Source organism: Aspergillus udagawae (genome assembly GCF_001078395.1).
Source record: "Aspergillus udagawae IFM 46973 DNA, scaffold_3, whole genome shotgun sequence".
In the NCBI taxonomy this organism is placed as follows: Eukaryota; Fungi; Ascomycota; class Eurotiomycetes; order Eurotiales; family Aspergillaceae; genus Aspergillus; species Aspergillus udagawae.
In genome coordinates this window covers 2,283,305-2,304,524 of record NW_025091266.1, presented here as the reverse complement: position 1 = coordinate 2,304,524, position 21,220 = coordinate 2,283,305, and the positions used below count along the sequence as shown (strand labels likewise).

Here is a 21,220-nt window from a genome sequence, read left to right as displayed (position 1 = left end):
TTAGAGTATATCTACCACTATTTCGCCCGCGAATACTTCAGAGGGTTTCCCATCCCCCGTTATTGATGTCTGCCTCCAGCTTGCGACTGATAGTGGCAGGGATGTTGTGATTCAGCCACACATCACGGAGGAGTCGATCGTATCGTTTTTGATTGAGAATCAGTTGCCGGTTTCGTCGGAGTCCGGGATCAACCTCGCCATGGCGGTCAAGGTATGGAGCGAAGTGCCAGGAGCCGTTCTTGTTATGGAGGTAGAGGATCGCGCATTTGCGGATGTTGATGAAGAGACCCACGTTTTTGCCACATCTAGTTGTGTGCGAGTTAGCACTTATCGAAAGAGGGACTTAACAGGGGATACATGAAGGAGCACTTACTTCTGCAGATGTTGGTTACAGCCACCTACTCTATTGTCTACCGCGCAGCACACAGCTTGTGAACAAAAGATTTCTCCACAGAAAAGGCAAATACTAGGGTCAGTCAATTCCTTCTTCGTCTTCGGACACCGTCTCCGGTTGACTTCTTCGATCAAGATGTCATAGTATTTCGGGAGCCCGATCAGCTCGAAGATAGCCGGATGAGGAAGACTTGGCCACAATTGGTGGTCGGTGATGCGGGTGCCTACGCGAGAACTGTTCCAGTGAGAGATCCAGCCGGCAACCACGGCATCAAGCTCGTTGGCTTTCTTCGCAGGGTTGAGAGACGAGAAAATTTCGTCGAGAGAGGGAAGTTGCAGTAGTTTTGTCAGCTGGTCCAACTCTGAAGCTCCCATGTCGTTGAACCCAGCGGTCGGGAACTCGACGCCATGTTGGACGTGAAGCAGGATGACAACCTTTCGGAGGAAGACTAGGGCGTAGCTCGATACCAGCCGTCTCAGCGCAATGATTATGCCTGGCGTAGCTGAGTCCTCGCCATCTTTAACGTAGCCACTGTCTGCAGCAAACGAAGATCCTTCATCATGACGGAACGAGTTCTCCCTCAATTCACCGACAATGGCGTTGAAGAAATGGCGCGTATACTCATACCGCTCATCCGATAGCTCAACGTCCAAGAGATAATGCGCGTCTCCGTGTTCGGCAAGTTCCTTCTTCAGCCCTTGAGGATGCAAGATGTAGGTCATGGCTACTTTGACGATTTCAGCCACATAGCACAGCTGGACGAGGTGGCGCACATCGATCTTCAGCACGGATAACAGAGACAGAGAGCATTCTCCTAGGAAGACAAAAGTATCCTTGGCCAACATGGGCTCGATATCACGGGCCCCATCAAGCAGCGCTGTGCCGACCAAACAAGGATGACCGACAAATAACTGGCATATCTTCTGACGATGTATTTCCTGAAATTCATCCGCGGCACGGCTGTGATGACCGCCGCTCTTGTACAAACACCCGACTGCAGCATATGATAAGGCAGTTTCGGCCAGGACACGGAGATGAGTGAGCGTCAACTGGGGAATCTTATCAAGAAGAGTTGACCCTGCTTCCGATTCGACGCCCCGCTGTGCGATTTCGACGGCGGCAATGCTGTAGCCGAAGCTCGAGAACAAAGAGTCGGTATGGACGAGTTCGTCGTTACCGCTGTGGATGGTTTCAGGGGGGTGATTGAAGGTCGAATGGATATGGTTAGTTCGAAGAGTCTTCTTAAGACGCTTGTATATTTGCAAAAGCTCGAACATGGGACTTTCATCCGGGGCTGACGAGGCGGGTTGTAGTGGGCTGGATGCGCTGGCGTCTTCGTGGGATGGGAACAAACCGGGCATCGGCATTCTCACTTGAGGAGGGTGCTCTGTCGTCGGTGGCGGAGGACCGGACACCAATTGTTCAATCTGATTGGCAAGGGGGGGAACAAACGCCCGCTGAAGGTAGTCGAGGAACATGTCATGATACGACTGCAGTTGCAACGCGTCTTTCTCTACAAGGATAGCATGATTCTGCGGCTGAGAGAGCACAGTTTTGAGTCCCGTGCTTAGAAAGTCGTTAAATGAAACGGTGGTGCTAAGAGGGCCGGGGTATGACTCCTCCTTGCCTTTCCAAATGATCGGAAGAAACGCGTTACCCAGGGCCTTGCAGAGTGGACAGACGAATTCCTTAAGGAACAAGCGCTCAGGATGGTTTCGTGCGATTTGGTGAGTATGACGACGCTGGGTGGCTGCATAATAGACTTCGAAACACGAATAGTGCATGATGTGCCCGCAACCAGTCGTCACGGGGCCGCGAACCGTGTTCTTCGCGTCGAACCCTTTGCTCAGACCAATCTTCTCACTGATGACCTCGCCCCCAGTAGAGTCCAGTCGTTTCACGGTGACCTGGTTCTCACCTGCTACACCGAACGGCCGGATGCCCTCAGCAGACTTGTCAAGACTTAACGGGGTCTTGAGCACCTCTCTGACCCAGTCGGGATCCTGAACGTCAGTCTGTCGCAGAATATTGCTGTCCTGAACCAAGGCGAACGTGCCGTATAGCCTCGAATCGTTGGTTTCTTCCTGACAGAGAATGCAGGTTCCGCTCGGATACTTCCAGAGCTTGGCCTCGGGGGCAGCTTCAGGCTCCGACTCAAGATCGCTGAAGTCCTCCTCTCCCCAATCAATGGCGCCTTGACTGTTCAGGAAATTCTGCTGCTGTTGTTGAAATTGAGCCATCACTCTTGCCTGTCGCTCAAGTGCCTGCTTCTTCTTTAATTCCTTCTCATTATCAACATCAATGGCAGGGGAATTCGTGTCCACTCTGTCGAATGGGAACGTCAAGGAAGCCGTAGCAGAAGCATACGCCCGTGGGCACTTCTGCCACAGTCGCTTGAGAATGTGCCGAATCTTCGGCCCGCAAGCAGAGAATTCGGGCATAACAGATATTTTCTCTAGCAATCCGATGATGGTCAGATTGCCCGCTTGAGTCCCTCTGGCTCTGGACAATGCATTCGAAATGAAAGATTCCCTCGCCTCATCTGTCATCTCGTCCTCCCGACTATTGTCCTCAAGAGTGGCGGCCAGGATGAGATGTAATACCACTTGAAGGAAGGTTTCCACGCGCGTGGATGGGATGTTCGGCGAACATTCCTTTGACGACATCACATAATCGAGGCATTGATGGACAAGCTGAGCGAATAGCGGAGTCCTCGTGAAATGGGAAAGACCAGAGAAAGCGCCGGAAGCGATAGGTCGCAGATGCGGCTCAAAGACGATATCCGACGCTTTCTTTCCCGTCCTTTTAGCTACCCGTTCCCTGTAGATGCTCTCTGCCTCATCTCGTTGATTTTTGGTGTAATGAGCGCTATAGGGGTCAATGAGATCAATATATTCCGGCTTGAGCTCAAAGGTGCCAGTATCATTCAGGCCTTCAGGCGGACGGAATCCTGCAACCTCTTCCAACGTCTCTTGGAACATGCTCGAATCAAGTAGCTTATCACTCAAGCGCGTTGATAGGTCGGAGAACGAAAGAGGCTTGAAGCACAGGACATGGGCAATATCCCTTCGGATGTTGTCACGGGTTACAGTTTCATTATCGTCAATAGCCTCGAGTGAATTCCGGTCAGTCAGCAAGATGATCAACAAATGGACAAACTCCTCGGCTACATCAATGATCTGCGCATCCTCGTAGCCAGCACGTGGAGTATAGTTTCTGGTCATCCAGTCCACCATGCCGAAACGATCTGCTATCGACGCCAGAACCCTGCTTGGATCGCACGTCACTAAAGCGGTCTGCAGGAGAAAGATATCGCGGTAATACGCAAAGTCACGCGATGACACTCCCCGGTACTGCGACATCTGATGCCGAAGACTGAGGCCGTTGCGAACCCACATTCCAGCCTTCATCTGTGCCAGCCACGCGCATACTCTCAATGGGTAGTCAAACATGGTAAGCAGCAAGTCGTCGGGGGTGAGGGAGCTGTCGCGAATAATATTGTCGTTGGCCATGCGAGCGGCGTCTAAGAGAACATCGCGCATTTGAACACCGCTCACATTACGCGCACATTCGAGCAACCACGAGAGTGTGTAATGCAGTGCATGGTGAAAGCTGATAGACCCCTTTTCGACGACAAAGTCCACCACGCGATGACGCGGAATTCGCTCAGCGTGGTCGACCTCGAAATCAAAGCACGGCAGCAGCTTGAAACGAACGTACTCTTTGACCTCTGCCTGCTCGAATCGCTGGCGCTCCAACCCGGCGGAGTGAACAATTGCTGAAACGGCAGCCATTTGGATTGCCCTGAACAGATTCTTCCCACCATCAACTTCAGGATTGCGGAAAGCTTCACAGAACTGGCGGCAGAGACGATTGATTTCCCGCATCAGAATTGAAGCGCTTATCCAGGCGTCTGGCTCGTACTCAACATGTTCCCCAACTGCGCGGATATTCGGACAGATACCCTGGGAAAGCTTGACAAGGTCTAGGAACTGAGAAAGATATTGCTCCTCGGTACGAACATGGTGCTGTACATACTCGGATTGCAAAAGGTAACGCAGATCCAGGAAGAAGTGGTAAAGGCGCCGGTTGGTGACTGTACCTGCGTCAAACGCCAATGTTGCGTTTGGATTGACCTCATATGCTTCGCCGACCTGTCTTGTGGTCAAGAACGTGTACAGGATAGCCATCACTTTGGTCAAGAAATTTCCACGCCGCACGATCTCTTCAGTTATAGACGGCGTCGTGAGGATCTGTAAGGAAAGGTTCACAATAGAATGATCTGGTTCTCTATCGGCAATGAGGTACAATTGCGCCAATGCGGTGTAGAGGGCCGACATGCGCAGGCCCAAAATTCGTTTGAATTGCGGAACACTGACCACGGTGCCGATGTAAAGATCGCGAAGATCGGTGCGCGTTTTCTTCCACAACCTGAGATCGAATAGAATCATCCAGTCCAGTCGCGTACGTTGATAAAAGTCCTCGTAGACAGGTACGTTCTCCCTGAACGAAAAGCCAGCAGGCCGAGTCAGCCAATACCCCGGCGCCCTGGCTGGAGGAGGCTTGACCACTCCGGAGGGAGTTTTAGGAATGGCAACGGTGGAGATGTCAGCGCATTCGCCAGTGTCATCAGCACTGTGCTCTTCACCGGCCGGATGCACGTCGTGCTGAGTCTGTTGTGCGTCCTGCGCTCGAGACTGTTCCTGCTGCGCTTGTAGCTCCTCTCGTTCCCGCCGTTCCTGCTCGTCCATCAACGCCATCCGCCTTTGACGTAGATCCTCGAGGAGGCTCGCAGCGATTTCGAGGGGTACGGTGTCATCAGCATTGCCCATGACCATATCCTCATCTTCCTCCACCTCTTCTCGCAGTCTGTTCAAATCGATCTCCATCTCCTCGTCCTCGTCATCCGCATCTTCATGGGTCTCGGCACGATCCTCGTCATCATCGCCTTCCCCTTCGTCATTACCATTACCATTGTCATCCTCATCATCTTCAAGGTCCGCTTCAGGCGCGAACATCACTTGACCTTGAGGAGCGACGGCGGCCAGCATGAGCGTGCGGTATGGGGAATGCTCCTGTCTGGCGTGGTCATCGATGCCTTTCAATCCAATACTGGCGTTATAAGCACCACTGCCTTGTCGCCAAGGACTGAGGAGCTCTTCGCAGATTACATGGCGCAAAATCTGATCGTCTTCCAGCACGGTGCACCCCGCAATATCAGAAAGCCATTCGACAATAGTTCCGCACATTTGCTCGCGAAATGTATCGCGAGCAGATCGCACTGTAGTCGTAACCTTGATCTGCTCGAGGACTTGGGATACCTTCAGCAGTTGGGACAAGTCCTTGGACTGTCTGACCACAGTCCTCCCAATATCATTGGTTTCGTAAGCCTTCTTCTCGCCGAAGCGGATTCGTTCCCGGCAAGCCCGAGCGACCTGATTAGCCACGTCCCGAATAGTATGTTTCTCATCATTCCAGAGGGCGCAGGCCCATTCCGGTTCTTCCTCAGCGTGATCTCCGCCACCGTACCAATCTCCGGTAAGTCGCGATGCCACTTCATCCTGTCTTATGCCATCCTCTGTCTTTGGTAATCTCAGTTGTTCGGGAGAGCACGAAATGACATCGCAAAAATAGTCCATCACTCGGGAAATCGTAAGTCTGATATTTTCCGCCCAATCCGAGGGCAGGTGAGTCTGAGCGCGCTGCTTGCCCTTGGTGTCGCCGCGATCGGTATGAATTGCGCAGAACAAAGGATACCGCCAGGCTTCATCGTCGCCGCAGTCACAGCAACCACAGTTACCCGACGATAGTGAGATCTGGTACTGATGGTCCGAGTGGTCGGAGGCGTCAAAGCATTTACTGCATAGGACACACGTATCATCAACAGCACAGGTAACGCATCGATACGTTGCCTCCCCGGCCCGGAAAATATGACCGCATCGCTTCCCCCGCGCAGCTTCTGTGTACTCTGCTCCTTCTTGAGCACCTTGCGCTTCCGCTAGCTTCCATGGCCCTTCTGGAAACCCGTTCGGGAAGAGCTGGCGTAAACGGTCTTCATCGAAGCCTACTAGCGAACGAAAGAGGAGCTCGAGCAGATCTCGCTCGGCCTCAGGTCCATAGCGACAACCGTGTTCGAAGGGAAGCCGAAGGAGGCCTTCACCAAGTTTTCTCTCACATTCCGTGAGCATCATTCAGCTTGATATAAATGTAGATCCAACTCTCATTCAGCTGCCCAAAGCGGGAGTCAGCACTGCGTAGAGTCGGTTGGCGAGATGGAGTTCCGTGCGGCGGGACAATGAGGGCGATTTCGAATCTTCCACTGCGTATGATAGATAATTGGCAGGAAAGCGTTTACGTCGTGAAGGTCGCTAATATAGACAGACAAACAGACGATATATGGAACAAGAAGATCTGGAGATAGCGTAAACCTAAACTCAAAACAAAAATAAATGTATTAGTGGGCGGGTGAATTAGAATATTGGAAGAGAGATGATATGACTGTCTCCTCGGCGGGGCGAAGAGCTCTGGTAAGCCTGACAAGAACACAGCTGTAGAGAGATCAAACTCACCAATAAGAGCTTCAGACCATGAGAATCTTCCAAAGTCTCTTCCTCCGTAGCTCCACAAGATCAAAGCTATGAAGACAGCCAAAAAAGATACTATAACATGAAGAAGCAAACCCCAGGGTGTTGATGGGCAGCTGCTGCTATGATTGCGTTGCCGCACGCAAACAGCGGGTGACCGCTGGATGTCTTTTGCCGCCACTGAATCCCCATTCGCGCATCTCCTCCCCACTAGAAAGGGACCTGATAGACAGCTTTCTACCTTTCAAAGAAAAAGGACAAAACGAATTGGTGATGAATGGTTGGTTACAGCTTTTCCAAATTCTATTGCATACAATCGGGCTGAAAATAATAACAACAATTCCCCCTCTGCACTCAGCAGTAATGTAACATGGTCATCAGGCAACTTCCCCCGAGGATGCATCTGACGAGAATTGGTGCTGCATCTCTATTCTTCTAGCGAGCATCCACGTCTCTACTCTTCCTCTTCCTCCTCCTTGTTCATGTAACGGTACTTGATGTCCTTCCATTGCCGCTGTAACGTGTATACTCATCAGTCAAACGTTCCGCATGTATCTCACAAAGGGACAGGATCGAGGAAGGTAACGTACACCGCGGTTCATGGTATCCCAGATCTTGTTGGAAGCAGTGTCAAAGGCCCTATTCGGATGGCATTGTCAACGTTTGTGTCTCTTCGGGTCCAATCGGGTTTCAACCGTACATCTCGAAAGCGAAGGCACCGGCAAAAATGGTGGTCAGGTATACCGCGTTTCTGCGGATCAGGCCCCTGTCAATCGCAAAAAGGAGTCTAGGTTAGCGATGCTCGAAAGTCGTCCTCAAGTGATCAGGTAAAGGCAGGGAGACATGCTGGTAGATGGCGGAAGCGATCTGTGTCGGACGGTCCGGAGTTAGCCAATTGCACATTCACCATATATGATTCAACCTCAGCAGTACTTACAGCGCTGGCCATTGTGACTGTAGATGACTTAGATGGGAGGAGGGCGAGAAAAACAGGAAGACGAGCAAAGCCAGTTGCAGACGAGCGAGGTACTGCCAAACGGAGAGGTTGAATTGAAGTTTCGAGCCGGCGCGAAAAGCAACAGCGGGAATCACCGGGTCGCTGATTGGTCGACCGGGACAAGTCTCACGCAGAGCCTCCGGGTGTCCGTCTTTAGCATTTCCTCGCTCAACAACCAATATCAACATTTCATTCGATAGTCTTTCTTCTAGTCTCACAATCTCTGCTACAGCAGAATTATCTCCATCATCGACTTGTGAGCAATTACTACCAACCTGCTAGATTAAGCCTCAATGGCGTCCACGAATTCCGGCATCACCACAGACGCCCAAACCGGGGAACGTTACATCCCCTCTTCAGTCCGCCCGGACGGTTCCAAGCGTCGCGAGATCCGAGTTCGACCAGGTTACCGTCCACCAGAAGATGTCGAACTGTACAAGAACCGTGCCGCAGCGGCTTGGAGAAACCGTGGTTCTGGCGGGGTTCCAGGCGCGGAAGGGTTAAACGAGGCGAGCGAGAACAAAGCCAACACAGCGGCCAGCAACAAGAACGCGAAGCGCCGAGAGGCGAAGAAAAAGGCCAAGGCAGCGCAGGAATCTGAGTCGCCTTTGACATCTACACAGGCCAACGGGCCAAGTGTGCGGGATCTAGAGAACTGGCGTTCGGGTGCGTCTGCTGCTGACAAGAAAGACTCTACCGCTGAGGCGCAGCCGGAAGTCGATCCTGAAGCGGAGAAGGAGAAGAAAGCACGGAACCTGAAGAAAAAGCTCAGACAGGCGCGCGATCTGCGTGACAAGAAGAACCAGGGCGAGGCGCTGCTTCCCGAGCAGTTGGAGAAAGTGATCAAGATCCAAGAGTTGATTCGTCAGCTTGATGCACTCGGCTTTGATGCTAATGGCGACAAGAAAGATTCTACCGAAGAGAAAGAGAAGGTGAAGGAGAAGGAGAAGGAGGGTGTCTGAATGAAATTGTGGGCAACATGCTCTCTGAACTCACAGAACGGAGTGCGTACCACTGTTCGAGTATTTCAGCAGCACTCGACATCTTAACTCTGGAATCACTGCAGAGTCTTCCCTCAAAGCATAGCATACATGGCTGCTGGACAATATGTATATGGCCGTGACTACAGGTGTCTTATCTAGGGCAGCAGTGACAGCCTCGTCTCCCAGGCACCGTACGTCCATTACCGATTCGAGGAGGGATTATCGGCAGACGACGACAATGCGTTCTCGTCCGAATCATCGTCAATGAACAAACCCGAACTATGCTGGGTCGGTATGGTCAATGATGGAGAGTGATTATCTCCAGTTGACTCGTCCGCAGATCACCCACACATCCGTACCAATGTGTTCAAATGCCCGATAGTCATCAAATCACAGACTAGGAAACATTTAAGTGCATTCAATGGTCATTCCAATATTCTTTCTATTTGCAAGATAGCGCATATTGTACAATTGTGCAAAGGAAAGGCTGCCCCAACACTAACTAGAAGAAATAATTGCGTTCGGACCTAAAAGTCTCGGTCATTCGCACAGGAGACGTCGGTATACCACCCTCTAGTTCCCAGTCCTGCCAGCGGTACTTTATCCACGGGACATCACTACTCGGCGCATCGAGCTTAAGTGCGCCAACACCGTACGACGCAGCCATGTACGCCTGCCGAACACAATCCGTCACCCCCACGCCATTGTACCAATTTCCAGCCAGAGTCAACCGATTATTGAAATCCTGGCGCACTGTTTGTGAAAGGTCCCGCATGCGTGACAGATGACCGACCGTGTACTGGGGAATAGCTTGATGCTGCAGTTTGACAGCAGCCTGAAGAGGCTGATCGGTGATGCCAAGATGTCTCTGGAGCAGGGTTTGGCACATCCGTATGGCGGTCTCCCCGTCTGGGTAATCTGTCTTTTTCCAACCATCCCAATAGTGCCCGCCCAGCATTACAGTGAGCTTGGTACAGGGCGCAGTGTCCTGGCCTACACTAGAGTCGGAGCCGAAGATCACACCCAGGGCCATCTCGGGATTCTGTTCGAATGGAACCGACCGCGGGATCAAGTAGCCGAATCCGTTGACAGGGAGTAGATTGGGATTCTCATACAGAAGGTTGACAACCATCACGCTCACGGCGTAGTTGTGTTCTTGCAGTTGGCGAATCGAGTTTTGAGGCAACTTCTGTCCCGATCTTGTAGGCTTGGCCAACTGTTGTGCCAGGTTGGGCGCCGGATTCGTTGCAATCACACGGTTATGGGTATTCGACTTCTTCTCTCCGAAGTGGATCTGTAACCAAGCATATTAGCCTCAAACTTATATAGTTGCCTATAACTACACTTACGGTCAGATCAGAGTTGACTGGATTTGTGCTAATAGCATTCACCTCTGTACCAGTCAATAAGTCCACTTTCCTGGATTTGCGTAACGCCGCAGCCAAGGCATCAGTAAGCTGCTGCACGCCGTTTTTCAACGTGATAACACTAGCGTCTCTGACCAGCGTCTTCAAACTACTCCAATAGCTCTTCTGCTTTGTCGCAGCCAGCGAGTGCAGCGCCAGCCAATCATCCATGAGATTGTACGTGATGTCATTAGTAGCTGCATGTAAAAGGCCCGCAAGCACGCCGCGGTCATCATGCTCAAGGTCCCTGTAGGTTCCCAGTAGGGTCTGCGCGCTCAGCCGGTCAATATCGCCGGCGTAGATACCATGATACACGGCCGAGACTATGTTATCTGCGACCTCGGGGGCAAATCGCCGAGAAATGAACTCCCTCACAGACTCGTCGGAGTCAATAGACTTGTGCTCCGGGGGTAGCTTCAATGGCTCCGTCAAAACACTTCGCACGAGTTTGTCAAAGACAGGTTCCGTAAGGAATGTTTGTAAGTTCGAGTAGAGATTTGAGAACTGGCTACGGCTGGGATCGCGACCCGGCATGCGAACAAGGTGATCGGGGTAGTAAATGTAGCGATTTTGGGCCGCGGGGGAGGACCTGCTCGTGATCAACACATCCTCGAGTAAATCTAGCTCGACCAGCTGCGAGACAACAATAGAGCAAAAGGGTTAGCTATCCGCTATCCGGATACTACAAGAGGAGTGTGTTTTTCCCGTACCAAGTCAAGAAGTGGGAGACACGCGGGAGTCGCAGCCCGCAGGGTCCTTGGCCCATATTCGAACACAACTTTCCCATCATTGTCGCCCACAGGGACGGTCTGCGATATCATCCAGCCCCCGACCCGCTGTTCTTTTTCGTACAGGGTGATTTTGGTGCATTTTGGGTCCTGCGACAGGCGGAAGGCCGTCGCGAGACCTGTGATGCCACCTCCTATAACCGCAGCGTTGTAAGTGCCACCAGTATGCAGTGAGTGCTTCTGGCCATTGCGGGCGAACGCCAATGGCGTCCGGACTGCTCTCAGTGCACGGCTAGGGGCACATGGCAGTCGCATCTCAGTGATGGTGTATAGGGAAGGCTATCAAAGGGAAGATGAAGAAACAGCATGACTGAGTGAGGCACGATCATGCAAAAGGACATCTCCAACTTCCGACCCCCGGCGGTAAAATTACCAGTAAGTATGGTAATAAACCTCAGTACAACCAACATTGCTCAATCTTGTCGAATATTTCTTTGAGAGGTACAGCTACAGTTGCTCACTAATAGAAGAGAATTTAGGTATGACGCATTTCGAAACCGTTCATGATACCCAGATTCTATTTACAAGCCAACATGATGATGTTCTGTCATTACACTGCCCATGAGTCGGTGAGAAAATCAACAAACGCCCTTCCAGCCAGCCATTGAGAAATAATACATGACAATCAAGCTTGAATAAGATATTTTGAAGCCAATTTCTAGGTTCAACTGACGCCCGGTGTATGACCGTTCGAATTTAGAAGATATCGTAGAGTTTGCCCCCCCGGAGAGGGGGTAGTTCACGTTATTATTTCCTGGTTCTGAGTAGCATCCTCGCTTGCAGCACCAGGCTTGATCAGCTCTTCAGCAGCATTCTCATCTGAAACAAACTTCCTCTCGCTGACACGGGGCTTGTTCTGTTCCGCAGTCCAGACTTTGTCGGGAAAGGCACCTTTCTGGCCTTCCGCATGCTTGTAAGGACAGCTTGGGTTGAGGCATGGGTTGAATTTGCAAGGTGTTTGAAGATGGGTGAATTTGCAATTTTCCGCAGTGCAGTCGGCACCGTTGCGGCACAGAGGCATTGAGGGGTGTTTGAAGGAGCAGTGAGGGTTGGTACAGTGGGGGAAGAACTTGCAGAGCTCCTCAGCCTGGTGTGCGGACTTGACGGCAGGAGAAGGATGACGCCCTGTACATTTTCGGTTTTTGCACGCGGCGCCGTATGAGCATATATCGGCCACGTCCACAGGAGTGCCTTCCGGGGCGGCCGGTGACTGGTGCGCGAAGGGGCAGTCTTTTCTGGTACAGCGCAGATTGAAGCGGCAGACACTGTCGGTATTGCTCTCATCCTGTGCGCCATCAGGCTTGGTATCCATGTCGCCGTCAGACGGTGATTTTGCCGAAATGCCAGGGTGCTGGGCACGTTTAGAGAAGTTACCATGGGGACGTCCTTGACGTTCAACACGGTCAAACAACGAGCGCCCTTGTTGTTGTTGGTTGTTTTGCTGAAACGCTGGGTTGATCGCCGGCGAGACAAATCCTGGCATGAGCTGTGCCATCATCCGAGCTTGTTCCTCTAGCAGAGACATCAAGTGCATCTGATCTTGCGGGCTCATGTTGTTCATCGATTGGGCGGCCCCCATGGGCAGTCCGTTATTCATTTGCCGCCTGCCCCCGCCGTTCTGATGAGGCCGTCCTTTGATGTGGTCCCGACCATGAGAATTGATCCGGCCATGTTGACCGCGGACACGGTGTAAAGTTGAGTCACTGTTGCGATCTAAAGTTCTGTTGATCTGGTTCAACATCCGCCCCCTCCCACCCTGGCGTCCGCCACGCATCGACTTCGGTCCTGTAGGTCTGAGTCCGTCATTGTTAGCTGAAGTCCGTGACAAGTGCCTTAGAGCGGGAACCCACATCGTATCATCCGTGTGCGAGGCATCAACCATGCTCATAGTGGCATCCTGATCTCCTCCTCCTCCAGGGCCCTCTTGCGAAGTCGCTGTTTGGTCGTTGAACGACGGGATAGCCTGTGCCGTCGCGTTTGCGATCGGTGCGCCACCGCCGTTGATCTGTCGATTAAGGACTTCGACTTGTTCGAAGAGCCACCTTGAGAACTCCAAAGCTTGTGTATCTCCTTCACTGCCAAGGCCGAGCAAATCATTGGAAAGTTCGCCCGCAATTTGTTCTTGACTTTTGCCGTTGACAAGCATCAGGATAATGTATTCAATCAAAGCTGAATCGTCGCCACCATCGGAAGTCCAGCCCATTTCTGCAAGTTTGGGCTGGATGGCATTGCTCAAGGCCTCCGCCAGAGGGGTACCAGCCGCGATTTCTGTGGTCATTATGGAGAGCGTGTGGTGTTGAATGCGATCAAAAGGATTGACGGCCGTACGATAATAGATACCGCGCCACCCGTTCAAAGGGGGGTGCTATCGCAACAAAATCTGCTTCTCGGTATAGCGAGAAGAACCAAGTACAAATCGCAGCCTATGCAAAATCGTGACCTGCAGGTAAAGAGAGGTGAAAGACGGAGGAGCACGAGTCGCTTGTTTTGGGAATATCCTACGAGACTTTTGGGTGATGAGGCAAAGACGCCAAACTGATTCATCAGCCACATAGTCACGTGTACGGAGGCTTGGTAATATGACAAACAATGCAAACATACACCTTGGTGCCTTGTTGCCTTGTTTTTTTAGATTTGGGTGCTATTTCCGCGGACACCTCTCTATATCCTCGTCTACATAATTACAACAGTGTATTTTGGCTTGTAAATGGTAAGATATCATCTCTCAAATGGAAATAAAATTTCTCTCAAATTCTCCGAGCTCTACGGCTGTTTCGAAATCGTTAGCATGAGTCACCAATCCTCTCTTCCGGGACAGGACCCCTCAATAAAGTAAACAATGACCCTTTCAACAAGCGCCTAGTAAAGGGCTCTTAAGGCTATCCAATCTGAAGCATGGTTTATACATATCGAGTATTGCCTTGCGGCCTATTCTGATACGGTGTTCCAGCTTGAGGTGATCCCGTTATGGCACTGACAGCAAATACTTCTTAACACATGCGGCATATGAGGTATCGGACAAGCGAGATTCCTAGTTATGATCACCATTATTAGCATGTATATCAAAAACCGCCATCAAGGTCTGGAACTAATTAGACAATAGTCGATTCTTGTGCAAGGGGGTGTTTCCAAGCATACTGAGGTGCACCTGAAAATGGATAGACGTCCGTTTAGGCTCGACTAGCCGTTTGCGGGCTTGTGGGGAAGGAAAAGACTAGCAGGTCATTGACTCATTGGTCTGCTATATCCACATATGGATGGCCCTCGATCAACGCGCTCTCCAGACCCAATGAGCTTACTTGCTCACATCATGTCGCTTGTCTGGTTGTGTATTGCGTCGTTGTTTGTATGCATGTTGTGAACTTGCGGTCTATCTCCGAGGGACTGTCTCCCAGCTACCTGCATCTAGTTCGACCCATGAAAATGATCTCGCATGAACCGGTTGCATATTTGAATATAGACTCTCTCTTCCCTGTTTTCCTCAGCCGATGACTTGTCGGAGTTTGATGTGCGATATTTGAGCGTCTGCGACTCAGCAACTTGCCAAGATGATTGAGGAACTCCTTGCTCAGATACATCCGGGGATGGCAACCGTCTATCTCCTGGGGGCTCTGTTCTTTGCTTGCTTGGTTCGAAGGGCACATGTGTCGACGGAAATCTCAAAGCTGGGTTACACAGCGCCGAAAATTCGTTTCCGCTTCCCATATGGTAGGTTGTCGCAAACAGTCAAGAAGCTTTGAGATGACTCGGGCGTGGCTGACTGCTAGAACAGCAATCGACTTCCTTTACGGGGCATCCAAGGCCAACGACAACGGTACAGATCATGAATTTTTGCATCAAGCGATCCTAAACGCGAAAGGAGCAACCCAGATTGACTGCGTCAAGACCGCCGAGCTTAATGGAGGTATCACGCGTCGAGTCATTCTGACCAAAGACCCTGAGAACATCAAGGCTATTCTTACGGGACAATTTGCCGATTATGGGAAAGGCGAGGAATTCCATCAACAATGGAAAGACTTTCTAGGTGACAGTATCTTCGTCACGGATGGTGAGCTCTGGTCCCGTTCACGCCATCTCATCCGGCCAATGTTTGTCCGGGATCGCATCGTTGACACTGAAATCTTTGAGAAACACGTCCAAAACTTGATTCCTCTGTTGGCAGGGAGCAGCTCGCCCGGTGGGAGCGACGTCGTCGATATTGGTTCTCTGTTTTTCCGCTTCACCCTGGACGCAGCCACTGATTATCTCCTCGGCCAGGGCACAAACAGTTTGCACAATCCGGAGACCAGATTTGCAGAGGCCTTCGGATATGTGAAGCATTATCAATCCAAGATCTTTCGGCTAGGGTAAGCTGCTTTCTTTTTCGCGGACGCGGGGAACGTGGTGACTAACACTAGTTATGGAATCAGCATGTTCGACTTCGTCGTGTCGAAGAGGAGATTCCGCCGGGAACTCAAAGTGATGGACGATTTCATCCAACCATACATCAACCGAGCCCTCTCTCTGACACCCTCGGAACTCGACCAGAAGCTGTCCAAGCGAGAAACCTTCCTGGACGCCCTTGCCCGCTTCACCCGCGACCCGCGTGTCCTCCGTGACCAGATCGTCGCTGTCCTTCTCGCCGGGCGCGACACCACAGCCGTAACCCTCTCCTTCTGTGTCTTCGAGCTAGCTCGCAACCCCGACGTCGTCGCCAAACTGCGCGAAGAGATCAGCGCCCGACTGGGTCTCGGGCGCTCGGCCCAGAAACCCAGCTACAGCGACCTCAAGGAGATGAGGTACCTGAACGCCGTCCTCAACGAGACCATGCGACTCTATCCCGCCGTTCCCTTCAACGTCCGCAATTCCCTCCGTGACACGACGCTGCCGCGCGGCGGCGGGCCCGACGGCCTCTCGCCCGTCGGTGTCCGCGCCAACACGCGCGTCATCTACTCGACGATGATCATGCAGCGAAGCGCAGAGAACTACAACTCCCCAGGCTCGCCGGACTACTTCGATCCGGAGAAATGGTTGCCCGACCGGTGGCTGTCCGGGTGGCAGCCCAAACCCTGGCAGTTTATACCCTTCAATGGGGGGCCGAGGATCTGCCTCGGTCAGCAGTTTGCCACCATCGAAATGGGTTACACCGTTGTGAGGGTCCTGCAGGCCTTTGAGAGGATCCAGGCCATGCCGGCCAATGGGAAGGACCGGGTCGAGGACCCTGTGCTGAAGTTTGAGGTTACCCTTAGCCCTGGTTCAGAATTGAATTGTGTTTTCGTGCGAGAGAGCGAGGGTACTTTACCGTCCAAGGAGAATTGAGATCTTAACGAGATTTCTCTTCGTTGTTTAGATTTATAATAACACATTTGCACGAGTTGGGCATGGACATGGTACGCACTATATTCTACGAATACGAATCCCATACACCCAAAACACAGAAATTGAGCACAAGCTATGGTACTTCTTCTATACACAACTAGATTAGTTGCGCTATGCAGTACTAGACTGTATATGGTGGATCTAAGCGCAGCTGGTAGCTCAAACAATTAACAGCACAAGATAGTGGTATATATGCCGCTCAGACAAAAGCAAAAAAGGCGCAAGAGCCAGAGGGGCCAGTTGAAACATGAATCTCACATCAGCAGTGGCGGAGGTTGTGCGACACATGGAAGCTGATTTAGGCAAATGAACAAGGATGCGCATAGCAATTAATGGTTCACCGGAGTAAGGCATAGGAGGGGAAATAAGCCTCGCCTCCTTCTAGTTAAAAGAAAAAATACTTCGTGAATTCGTAATGACCATAATATGAACATCCTACAGATACAGATCCCAGGAAAACGTCAAACATGGGAGCATGAGACGCTTAGTAAAAAGAAAGCTTGAGTTTCCGGAGTTTCTTGAGCCTCTGTAGGATCTCCAGCTTTCGCAGCTCCAGATACAGGTCTTCCTCGTCGGCATCATTCAAGTCCCCAGATATACTTATCAAAGGGAGTTTGGGCGTGGTAAGCTCGCCGTTGAGCTTTGGAGGCGGAACACTGACAACGTTGTGGCTCGTTACCACCTCGGGAGCGTTTTTCTTGGTGTCCTCCTGAGAAGGTTGCACAGGAGGTGGTGGCTCATCTCCAGACCAGCCCTTGCACATTGCCACGGCCTTTTCCCATCTTGCGAATGACTTGGCGCTTTCTTCGCGACTGACCTTTGGCTCAAAGACGGCTCCTCCGGCACGGTTAATGTCTCGCAGTTCAGCGAAATTTCTCCACAGTCCTACCGCCAGACCAGCGGCTATGGCCGCACCAAGTGCAGTGGTTTCCCGCATCTTGGGGCGATACACCGGGATCGAGATGAGATCTGCTTGGATCTAGTGTGATATTAGCTTCGAGAATTGAGAATGAAAGGGCTCATATTCTGTACCTGCATGGCAAGGTCTGAGTTGCTCATGCCTCCATCGACCGCCAATTCTGACAGCGCATGTCCACTGTCTTTCTCCATTGCGTCCAAGATGGCCTTTGTCTGAAAGCAGGTGGCCTCTAGCGTCGCCCGGGCAATGTGGCCCTTTTGGGTGTACTGTGTGATACCAACTGCCGGGGGAAGTCAGCGCAGATCAAAAGGAGATTTAACCCTAATAGCCTTACACATGGTCCCCTTTGCATCGTCAATCCAGTAAGGCGCATAGAGACCACTGAACGCAGTGACGAACACACAGCCTCCACTGTCTTCTACCGTCTGAGCCAAATCGTTGACTTCCTTGGACTCTTGGAAAAAGGTCAAGTTATTTTGTAGGAATTTGATGCCAGATCCGGCGACTGCAATGCTGCCCTCAAGGGCGTAGACCGGCTTGCCATCGAAGTGGTATGCCACAGTAGCCAGAAGTCCATGCTTGGAAATGACTGGCTTTTCTCCAACATTATACAGAAGGAAGCAGCCCGTCCCGTAGGTGTTCTTCGCCATTCCTGGCGAAAAGCCCTTTTGCCCTACAAGGGCCGAGGACTGGTCACCAAGGCAGCCCATAATCGGAACACCAGAAAGTATTCCAGATGCCAGTGCTCCGTAAGCTTTGGCGTCTGAAGAAGGCACAATCTTCGGCAGGTGAACCTTTCCTTTGATACCAAAGAAGTCCAGGAGAAAGTTGTCGTATTCGAGGGTCTCAAGGTTCATAAACATCGTCCGCGAAGCGTTTGTAGGATCGGATACAAACACGTTTGCGGATACGCCACCATTCAAACGGTATACAAGCCAGGCATCCACCGTACCGAACGCCAATGTGCCTCGCTCGTACGCATCTTTAACTTTGGGCACATGTTCTAGCATCCAGAGGAGCTTTGGGGCGGATGAATATGTTGTCAGCGGAAGACCGCAAATCTGCTGCAATTGCGACGCCTCGCGCTTTTGCTTCAGCTCGTGAACTATAGCTTGCGGCCGTGTATCTGTCCAGACGATCGCGTTGTACAGTGGCTCGCCCGTTTCATGGTCCCAAACGACGGTAGTCTCCCGCTGGTTTGTGATGCCAATCGCCTTGACACTGTGTCGGGAGTAGCCCTCCGATTCAAACTGTTTGACCGCTTCTTCGATGCACGTTTCAACGGAAGACACCAGCTCAAATGGGTCGTGTTCGTGCCATCTGTGGGAGGTCAATCAGCATCGATGCCGCTAAGCGACCTCATTTAGAGTGGACATACCCGGGATTGGGGTAGATCTGTGTAAACTCGACCTGATGTGATGCTACAGGCTCACCGTCTCGGTTGAAAATCAGAAATCTGGAGCTGGTCGTACCCTGATCAATCGATCCCACAAAGATCTCTGAGGGCTGCATGATTGCCTCGTCTTATGGGTTGGGCGTATGCTCGGGACTCGGGAGCTACAATGAACTCGGTGCGACGGCTTGGGACAGAGAGTTAAGCGGATGGTAAACCCCACAGAGACAGCGAGGAGACGTTGAAAGCAAAGAGCGGAAAAACCACATTTTGGAGATAGCTGTCATTCTATCTTAAATAATTCTCGAGCAATCTATCCCACGCCATTTTTCTGGTCTCACAATTTTTCCGTCTGGCATCTGATCTGCGGGGGTTCTCAATGAGACGGGGGCCGCACTCGAGTGGTTGGTCAAGGTTAGGGAGGGGGTGGCCGAGATCGAATAACGGAAAAGCATAAAATGATAATCATGGGGACTTGGGAAGGGAGACCTTCGTAAGCTGGGAGGTACGAGCCAGCCCAGAATCTAGATATCGGGGAATCCAACACACGACCGAACCCGAATAGTGCTTTAGTGTAGCGGCTGGCCAAGCCCATGCCTGGGGACAAGCGACTAAAGACATGTCGGTCTCATGTTGTGCTCCAATGACAAGAAGAGCTGGGAAACGGGCTTGAGAGCCGGTCGTCCTGATGGCCATGGGTTTCATCAATTCTGAATGGACGAGAATGAACGGCTTGCAGCAGCTTGTCCTGTCAGGCCGTCCACTTTTCGACCTCTCTTAGGCTCTACCTCGGGAGGATGCGTATCGATCAACATGGATATTCCCTGGAGGAGTCTATCGGATTCATCGTTTTTGTATCAATGACAGTTAGATGCAAAGTCGCAATCCGGTGATTCTCCTGTATTGAAAGCCTCATCTCATGAAACTGGTGAGAAGAAGAGAACGAGAGAAGCAAGGTGGAGCACGAGACTACGGAGTACCCCGAAGCTAGGATAATTTCCACCCGCGCAGTTGGGACTTTTTCATCGAACACTTCCTTTCAGTCTTCATCCGATTTCATCCACACTTACCGTTATTTCGTTTGCTGAACTTCCGATTAATGCAATGCTACCTACCTGCAGTCATACTATCCTCGACTTGCATGAGAAGCATGTGCTATTCGAAGCCAAACCGGACTATCTTGGTTTGCTGCCATTGCCCAGTCAACTACAGTGGAAGTGATCGGCCCCCACAGTAGCAACCATGCCGGAGGAATTGCGGGGACTGCCATCAGTGGGATAGTCGATTAGTCGAATGATGGCCGTCCCATCCAGAAGTTCCAGAACCTTGTGGAGCACAACTGGAGACATCTCGCAGCATGGAGAGTCGATCTTGACCGAGCCGCAAGACAGTTTATCAGAACACACAGGGCAGTCTTGAAGTAGGAGAGTTGCGCCAACAACAAGCTTTTCTGTGCTCATGGAGTCACGGAGGCTGCGAGAAGGAAAATCGACCAGACTGATACTCAATCATTGCCACTTACCAAGGACATGGGCGCGATTGTCCCGAAAAGTTGACCAATCTCCAAGACAGCCGATAGTCTCAGCGAAAACCCCTCAATCCTTGCCGCCTCGTTGCTGCTTGGCCATGTCAGGAGGTAACACAAGGACAAATTGGGAGTGATGTCCTCAAACGTTATGCAGGCATGGGCCGAAGCCCCTCTTCGGTGTCTCAAACTGACCAGTGTCTGACCACTTGGTATGCCTTAAGATGGAATGGTTCGAGACGTCGAATAGGTCGAACAGGCTCATGCTGTGTTCGAGGATGCGACTGAAAAGTAGGTCACTCCGACTGGAGCGAACGAATGGCAGTTCTTCGCCTCGGTCGTTCATGGCTGGTCTTCCATCAGTCCTCCCAACCCCGGCCGAAAGTGAGCAATCAGACTGAGGACCTCATATTCCTCGAAGGACGACAGCCCTTACCATGACGTGGCTGTATGATACCGCTTTGCGCAGCAAAGAATCTCTTGGGCATTCTATTTTGCAAATCAAATCTTACTCTGTTTCTGAGCGCATGGCTGATGGGCTTCTATGGCTCAATGCACGAATATTCCAGCAAAGGCATAACCCTACTGGGGGTGTGACCATGCGTGTCAGGAAAGAATGAGCGGGTCTGAATGTGCCACTCGAGCAAAGTGACACTGGGGACTACGTATTTCAGTGCCTTTACGTTTGGGTTCAAGGACTATAATCTGAATGTATAGCACTGCCTATTGCACACGGCAAGTTCCGCTTGTGAACGGTACTTTCCATCTAGTATTAGGTCTTGATGCACTGCCATTCCCTTCCGTGCTCACCAGCGCCGGCCCTTCCGATCAGATTATTCACTTGTTGTGATATTTATACCTTCCTGCTTTAAG

General features: G+C 51.5%; 7 protein-coding genes across 7 annotated transcripts; 2 read left to right on the top strand and 5 right to left on the bottom strand.

The window, feature by feature from the left end:
• Nucleotides 1–37: 37 nt before the first annotated feature.
• Aud_004662 (putative ubiquitin-protein ligase E3 component (UBR1)) lies at nucleotides 38–6,585 on the bottom strand (the record flags this gene model as incomplete). Its single annotated transcript, XM_043289599.1, has 2 exons — nucleotides 38–305; nucleotides 374–6,585. The coding sequence occupies 2 exons, from the start codon at nucleotides 6,583–6,585 to the stop codon at nucleotides 38–40; spliced, it is 6,480 nt and encodes a 2,159-aa protein (XP_043145534.1).
• Nucleotides 6,586–7,432: 847 nt separating this feature from the next.
• Nucleotides 7,433–8,163, bottom strand: Aud_004661 (cytochrome b-c1 complex subunit 9; the record flags this gene model as incomplete). The annotated part of the gene is made up of 4 exons (XM_043289598.1): nucleotides 7,433–7,492; nucleotides 7,569–7,617; nucleotides 7,679–7,744; nucleotides 7,916–8,163. The coding sequence occupies 4 exons, from the start codon at nucleotides 8,161–8,163 to the stop codon at nucleotides 7,433–7,435; spliced, it is 423 nt and encodes a 140-aa protein (XP_043145533.1).
• A 105-nt stretch (nucleotides 8,164–8,268) lies between these two features.
• Aud_004660 (putative RNA binding protein Pym) lies at nucleotides 8,269–8,937 on the top strand (the record flags this gene model as incomplete). The annotated part of the gene is made up of 1 exon (XM_043289597.1): nucleotides 8,269–8,937. The coding sequence occupies one exon, from the start codon at nucleotides 8,269–8,271 to the stop codon at nucleotides 8,935–8,937; it is 669 nt and encodes a 222-aa protein (XP_043145532.1).
• Nucleotides 8,938–9,460: 523 nt separating this feature from the next.
• hem14 (oxygen-dependent protoporphyrinogen oxidase) lies at nucleotides 9,461–11,407 on the bottom strand (the record flags this gene model as incomplete). The annotated part of the gene is made up of 3 exons (XM_043289596.1): nucleotides 9,461–10,252; nucleotides 10,308–10,997; nucleotides 11,075–11,407. The coding sequence occupies 3 exons, from the start codon at nucleotides 11,405–11,407 to the stop codon at nucleotides 9,461–9,463; spliced, it is 1,815 nt and encodes a 604-aa protein (XP_043145531.1).
• Nucleotides 11,408–11,891: 484 nt separating this feature from the next.
• Aud_004658 (mRNA-binding protein NAB2) lies at nucleotides 11,892–13,430 on the bottom strand (the record flags this gene model as incomplete). The annotated part of the gene is made up of 2 exons (XM_043289595.1): nucleotides 11,892–12,945; nucleotides 13,003–13,430. The coding sequence occupies 2 exons, from the start codon at nucleotides 13,428–13,430 to the stop codon at nucleotides 11,892–11,894; spliced, it is 1,482 nt and encodes a 493-aa protein (XP_043145530.1).
• A 1,270-nt stretch (nucleotides 13,431–14,700) lies between these two features.
• On the top strand, nucleotides 14,701–16,450 carry Aud_004657 (cytochrome P450; the record flags this gene model as incomplete). The annotated part of the gene is made up of 3 exons (XM_043289594.1): nucleotides 14,701–14,860; nucleotides 14,925–15,498; nucleotides 15,562–16,450. The coding sequence occupies 3 exons, from the start codon at nucleotides 14,701–14,703 to the stop codon at nucleotides 16,448–16,450; spliced, it is 1,623 nt and encodes a 540-aa protein (XP_043145529.1).
• A 544-nt stretch (nucleotides 16,451–16,994) lies between these two features.
• Aud_004656 (glycerol kinase) lies at nucleotides 16,995–18,941 on the bottom strand (the record flags this gene model as incomplete). The annotated part of the gene is made up of 4 exons (XM_043289593.1): nucleotides 16,995–17,489; nucleotides 17,543–17,709; nucleotides 17,764–18,749; nucleotides 18,808–18,941. The coding sequence occupies 4 exons, from the start codon at nucleotides 18,939–18,941 to the stop codon at nucleotides 16,995–16,997; spliced, it is 1,782 nt and encodes a 593-aa protein (XP_043145528.1).
• Nucleotides 18,942–21,220: the final 2,279 nt, after the last annotated feature.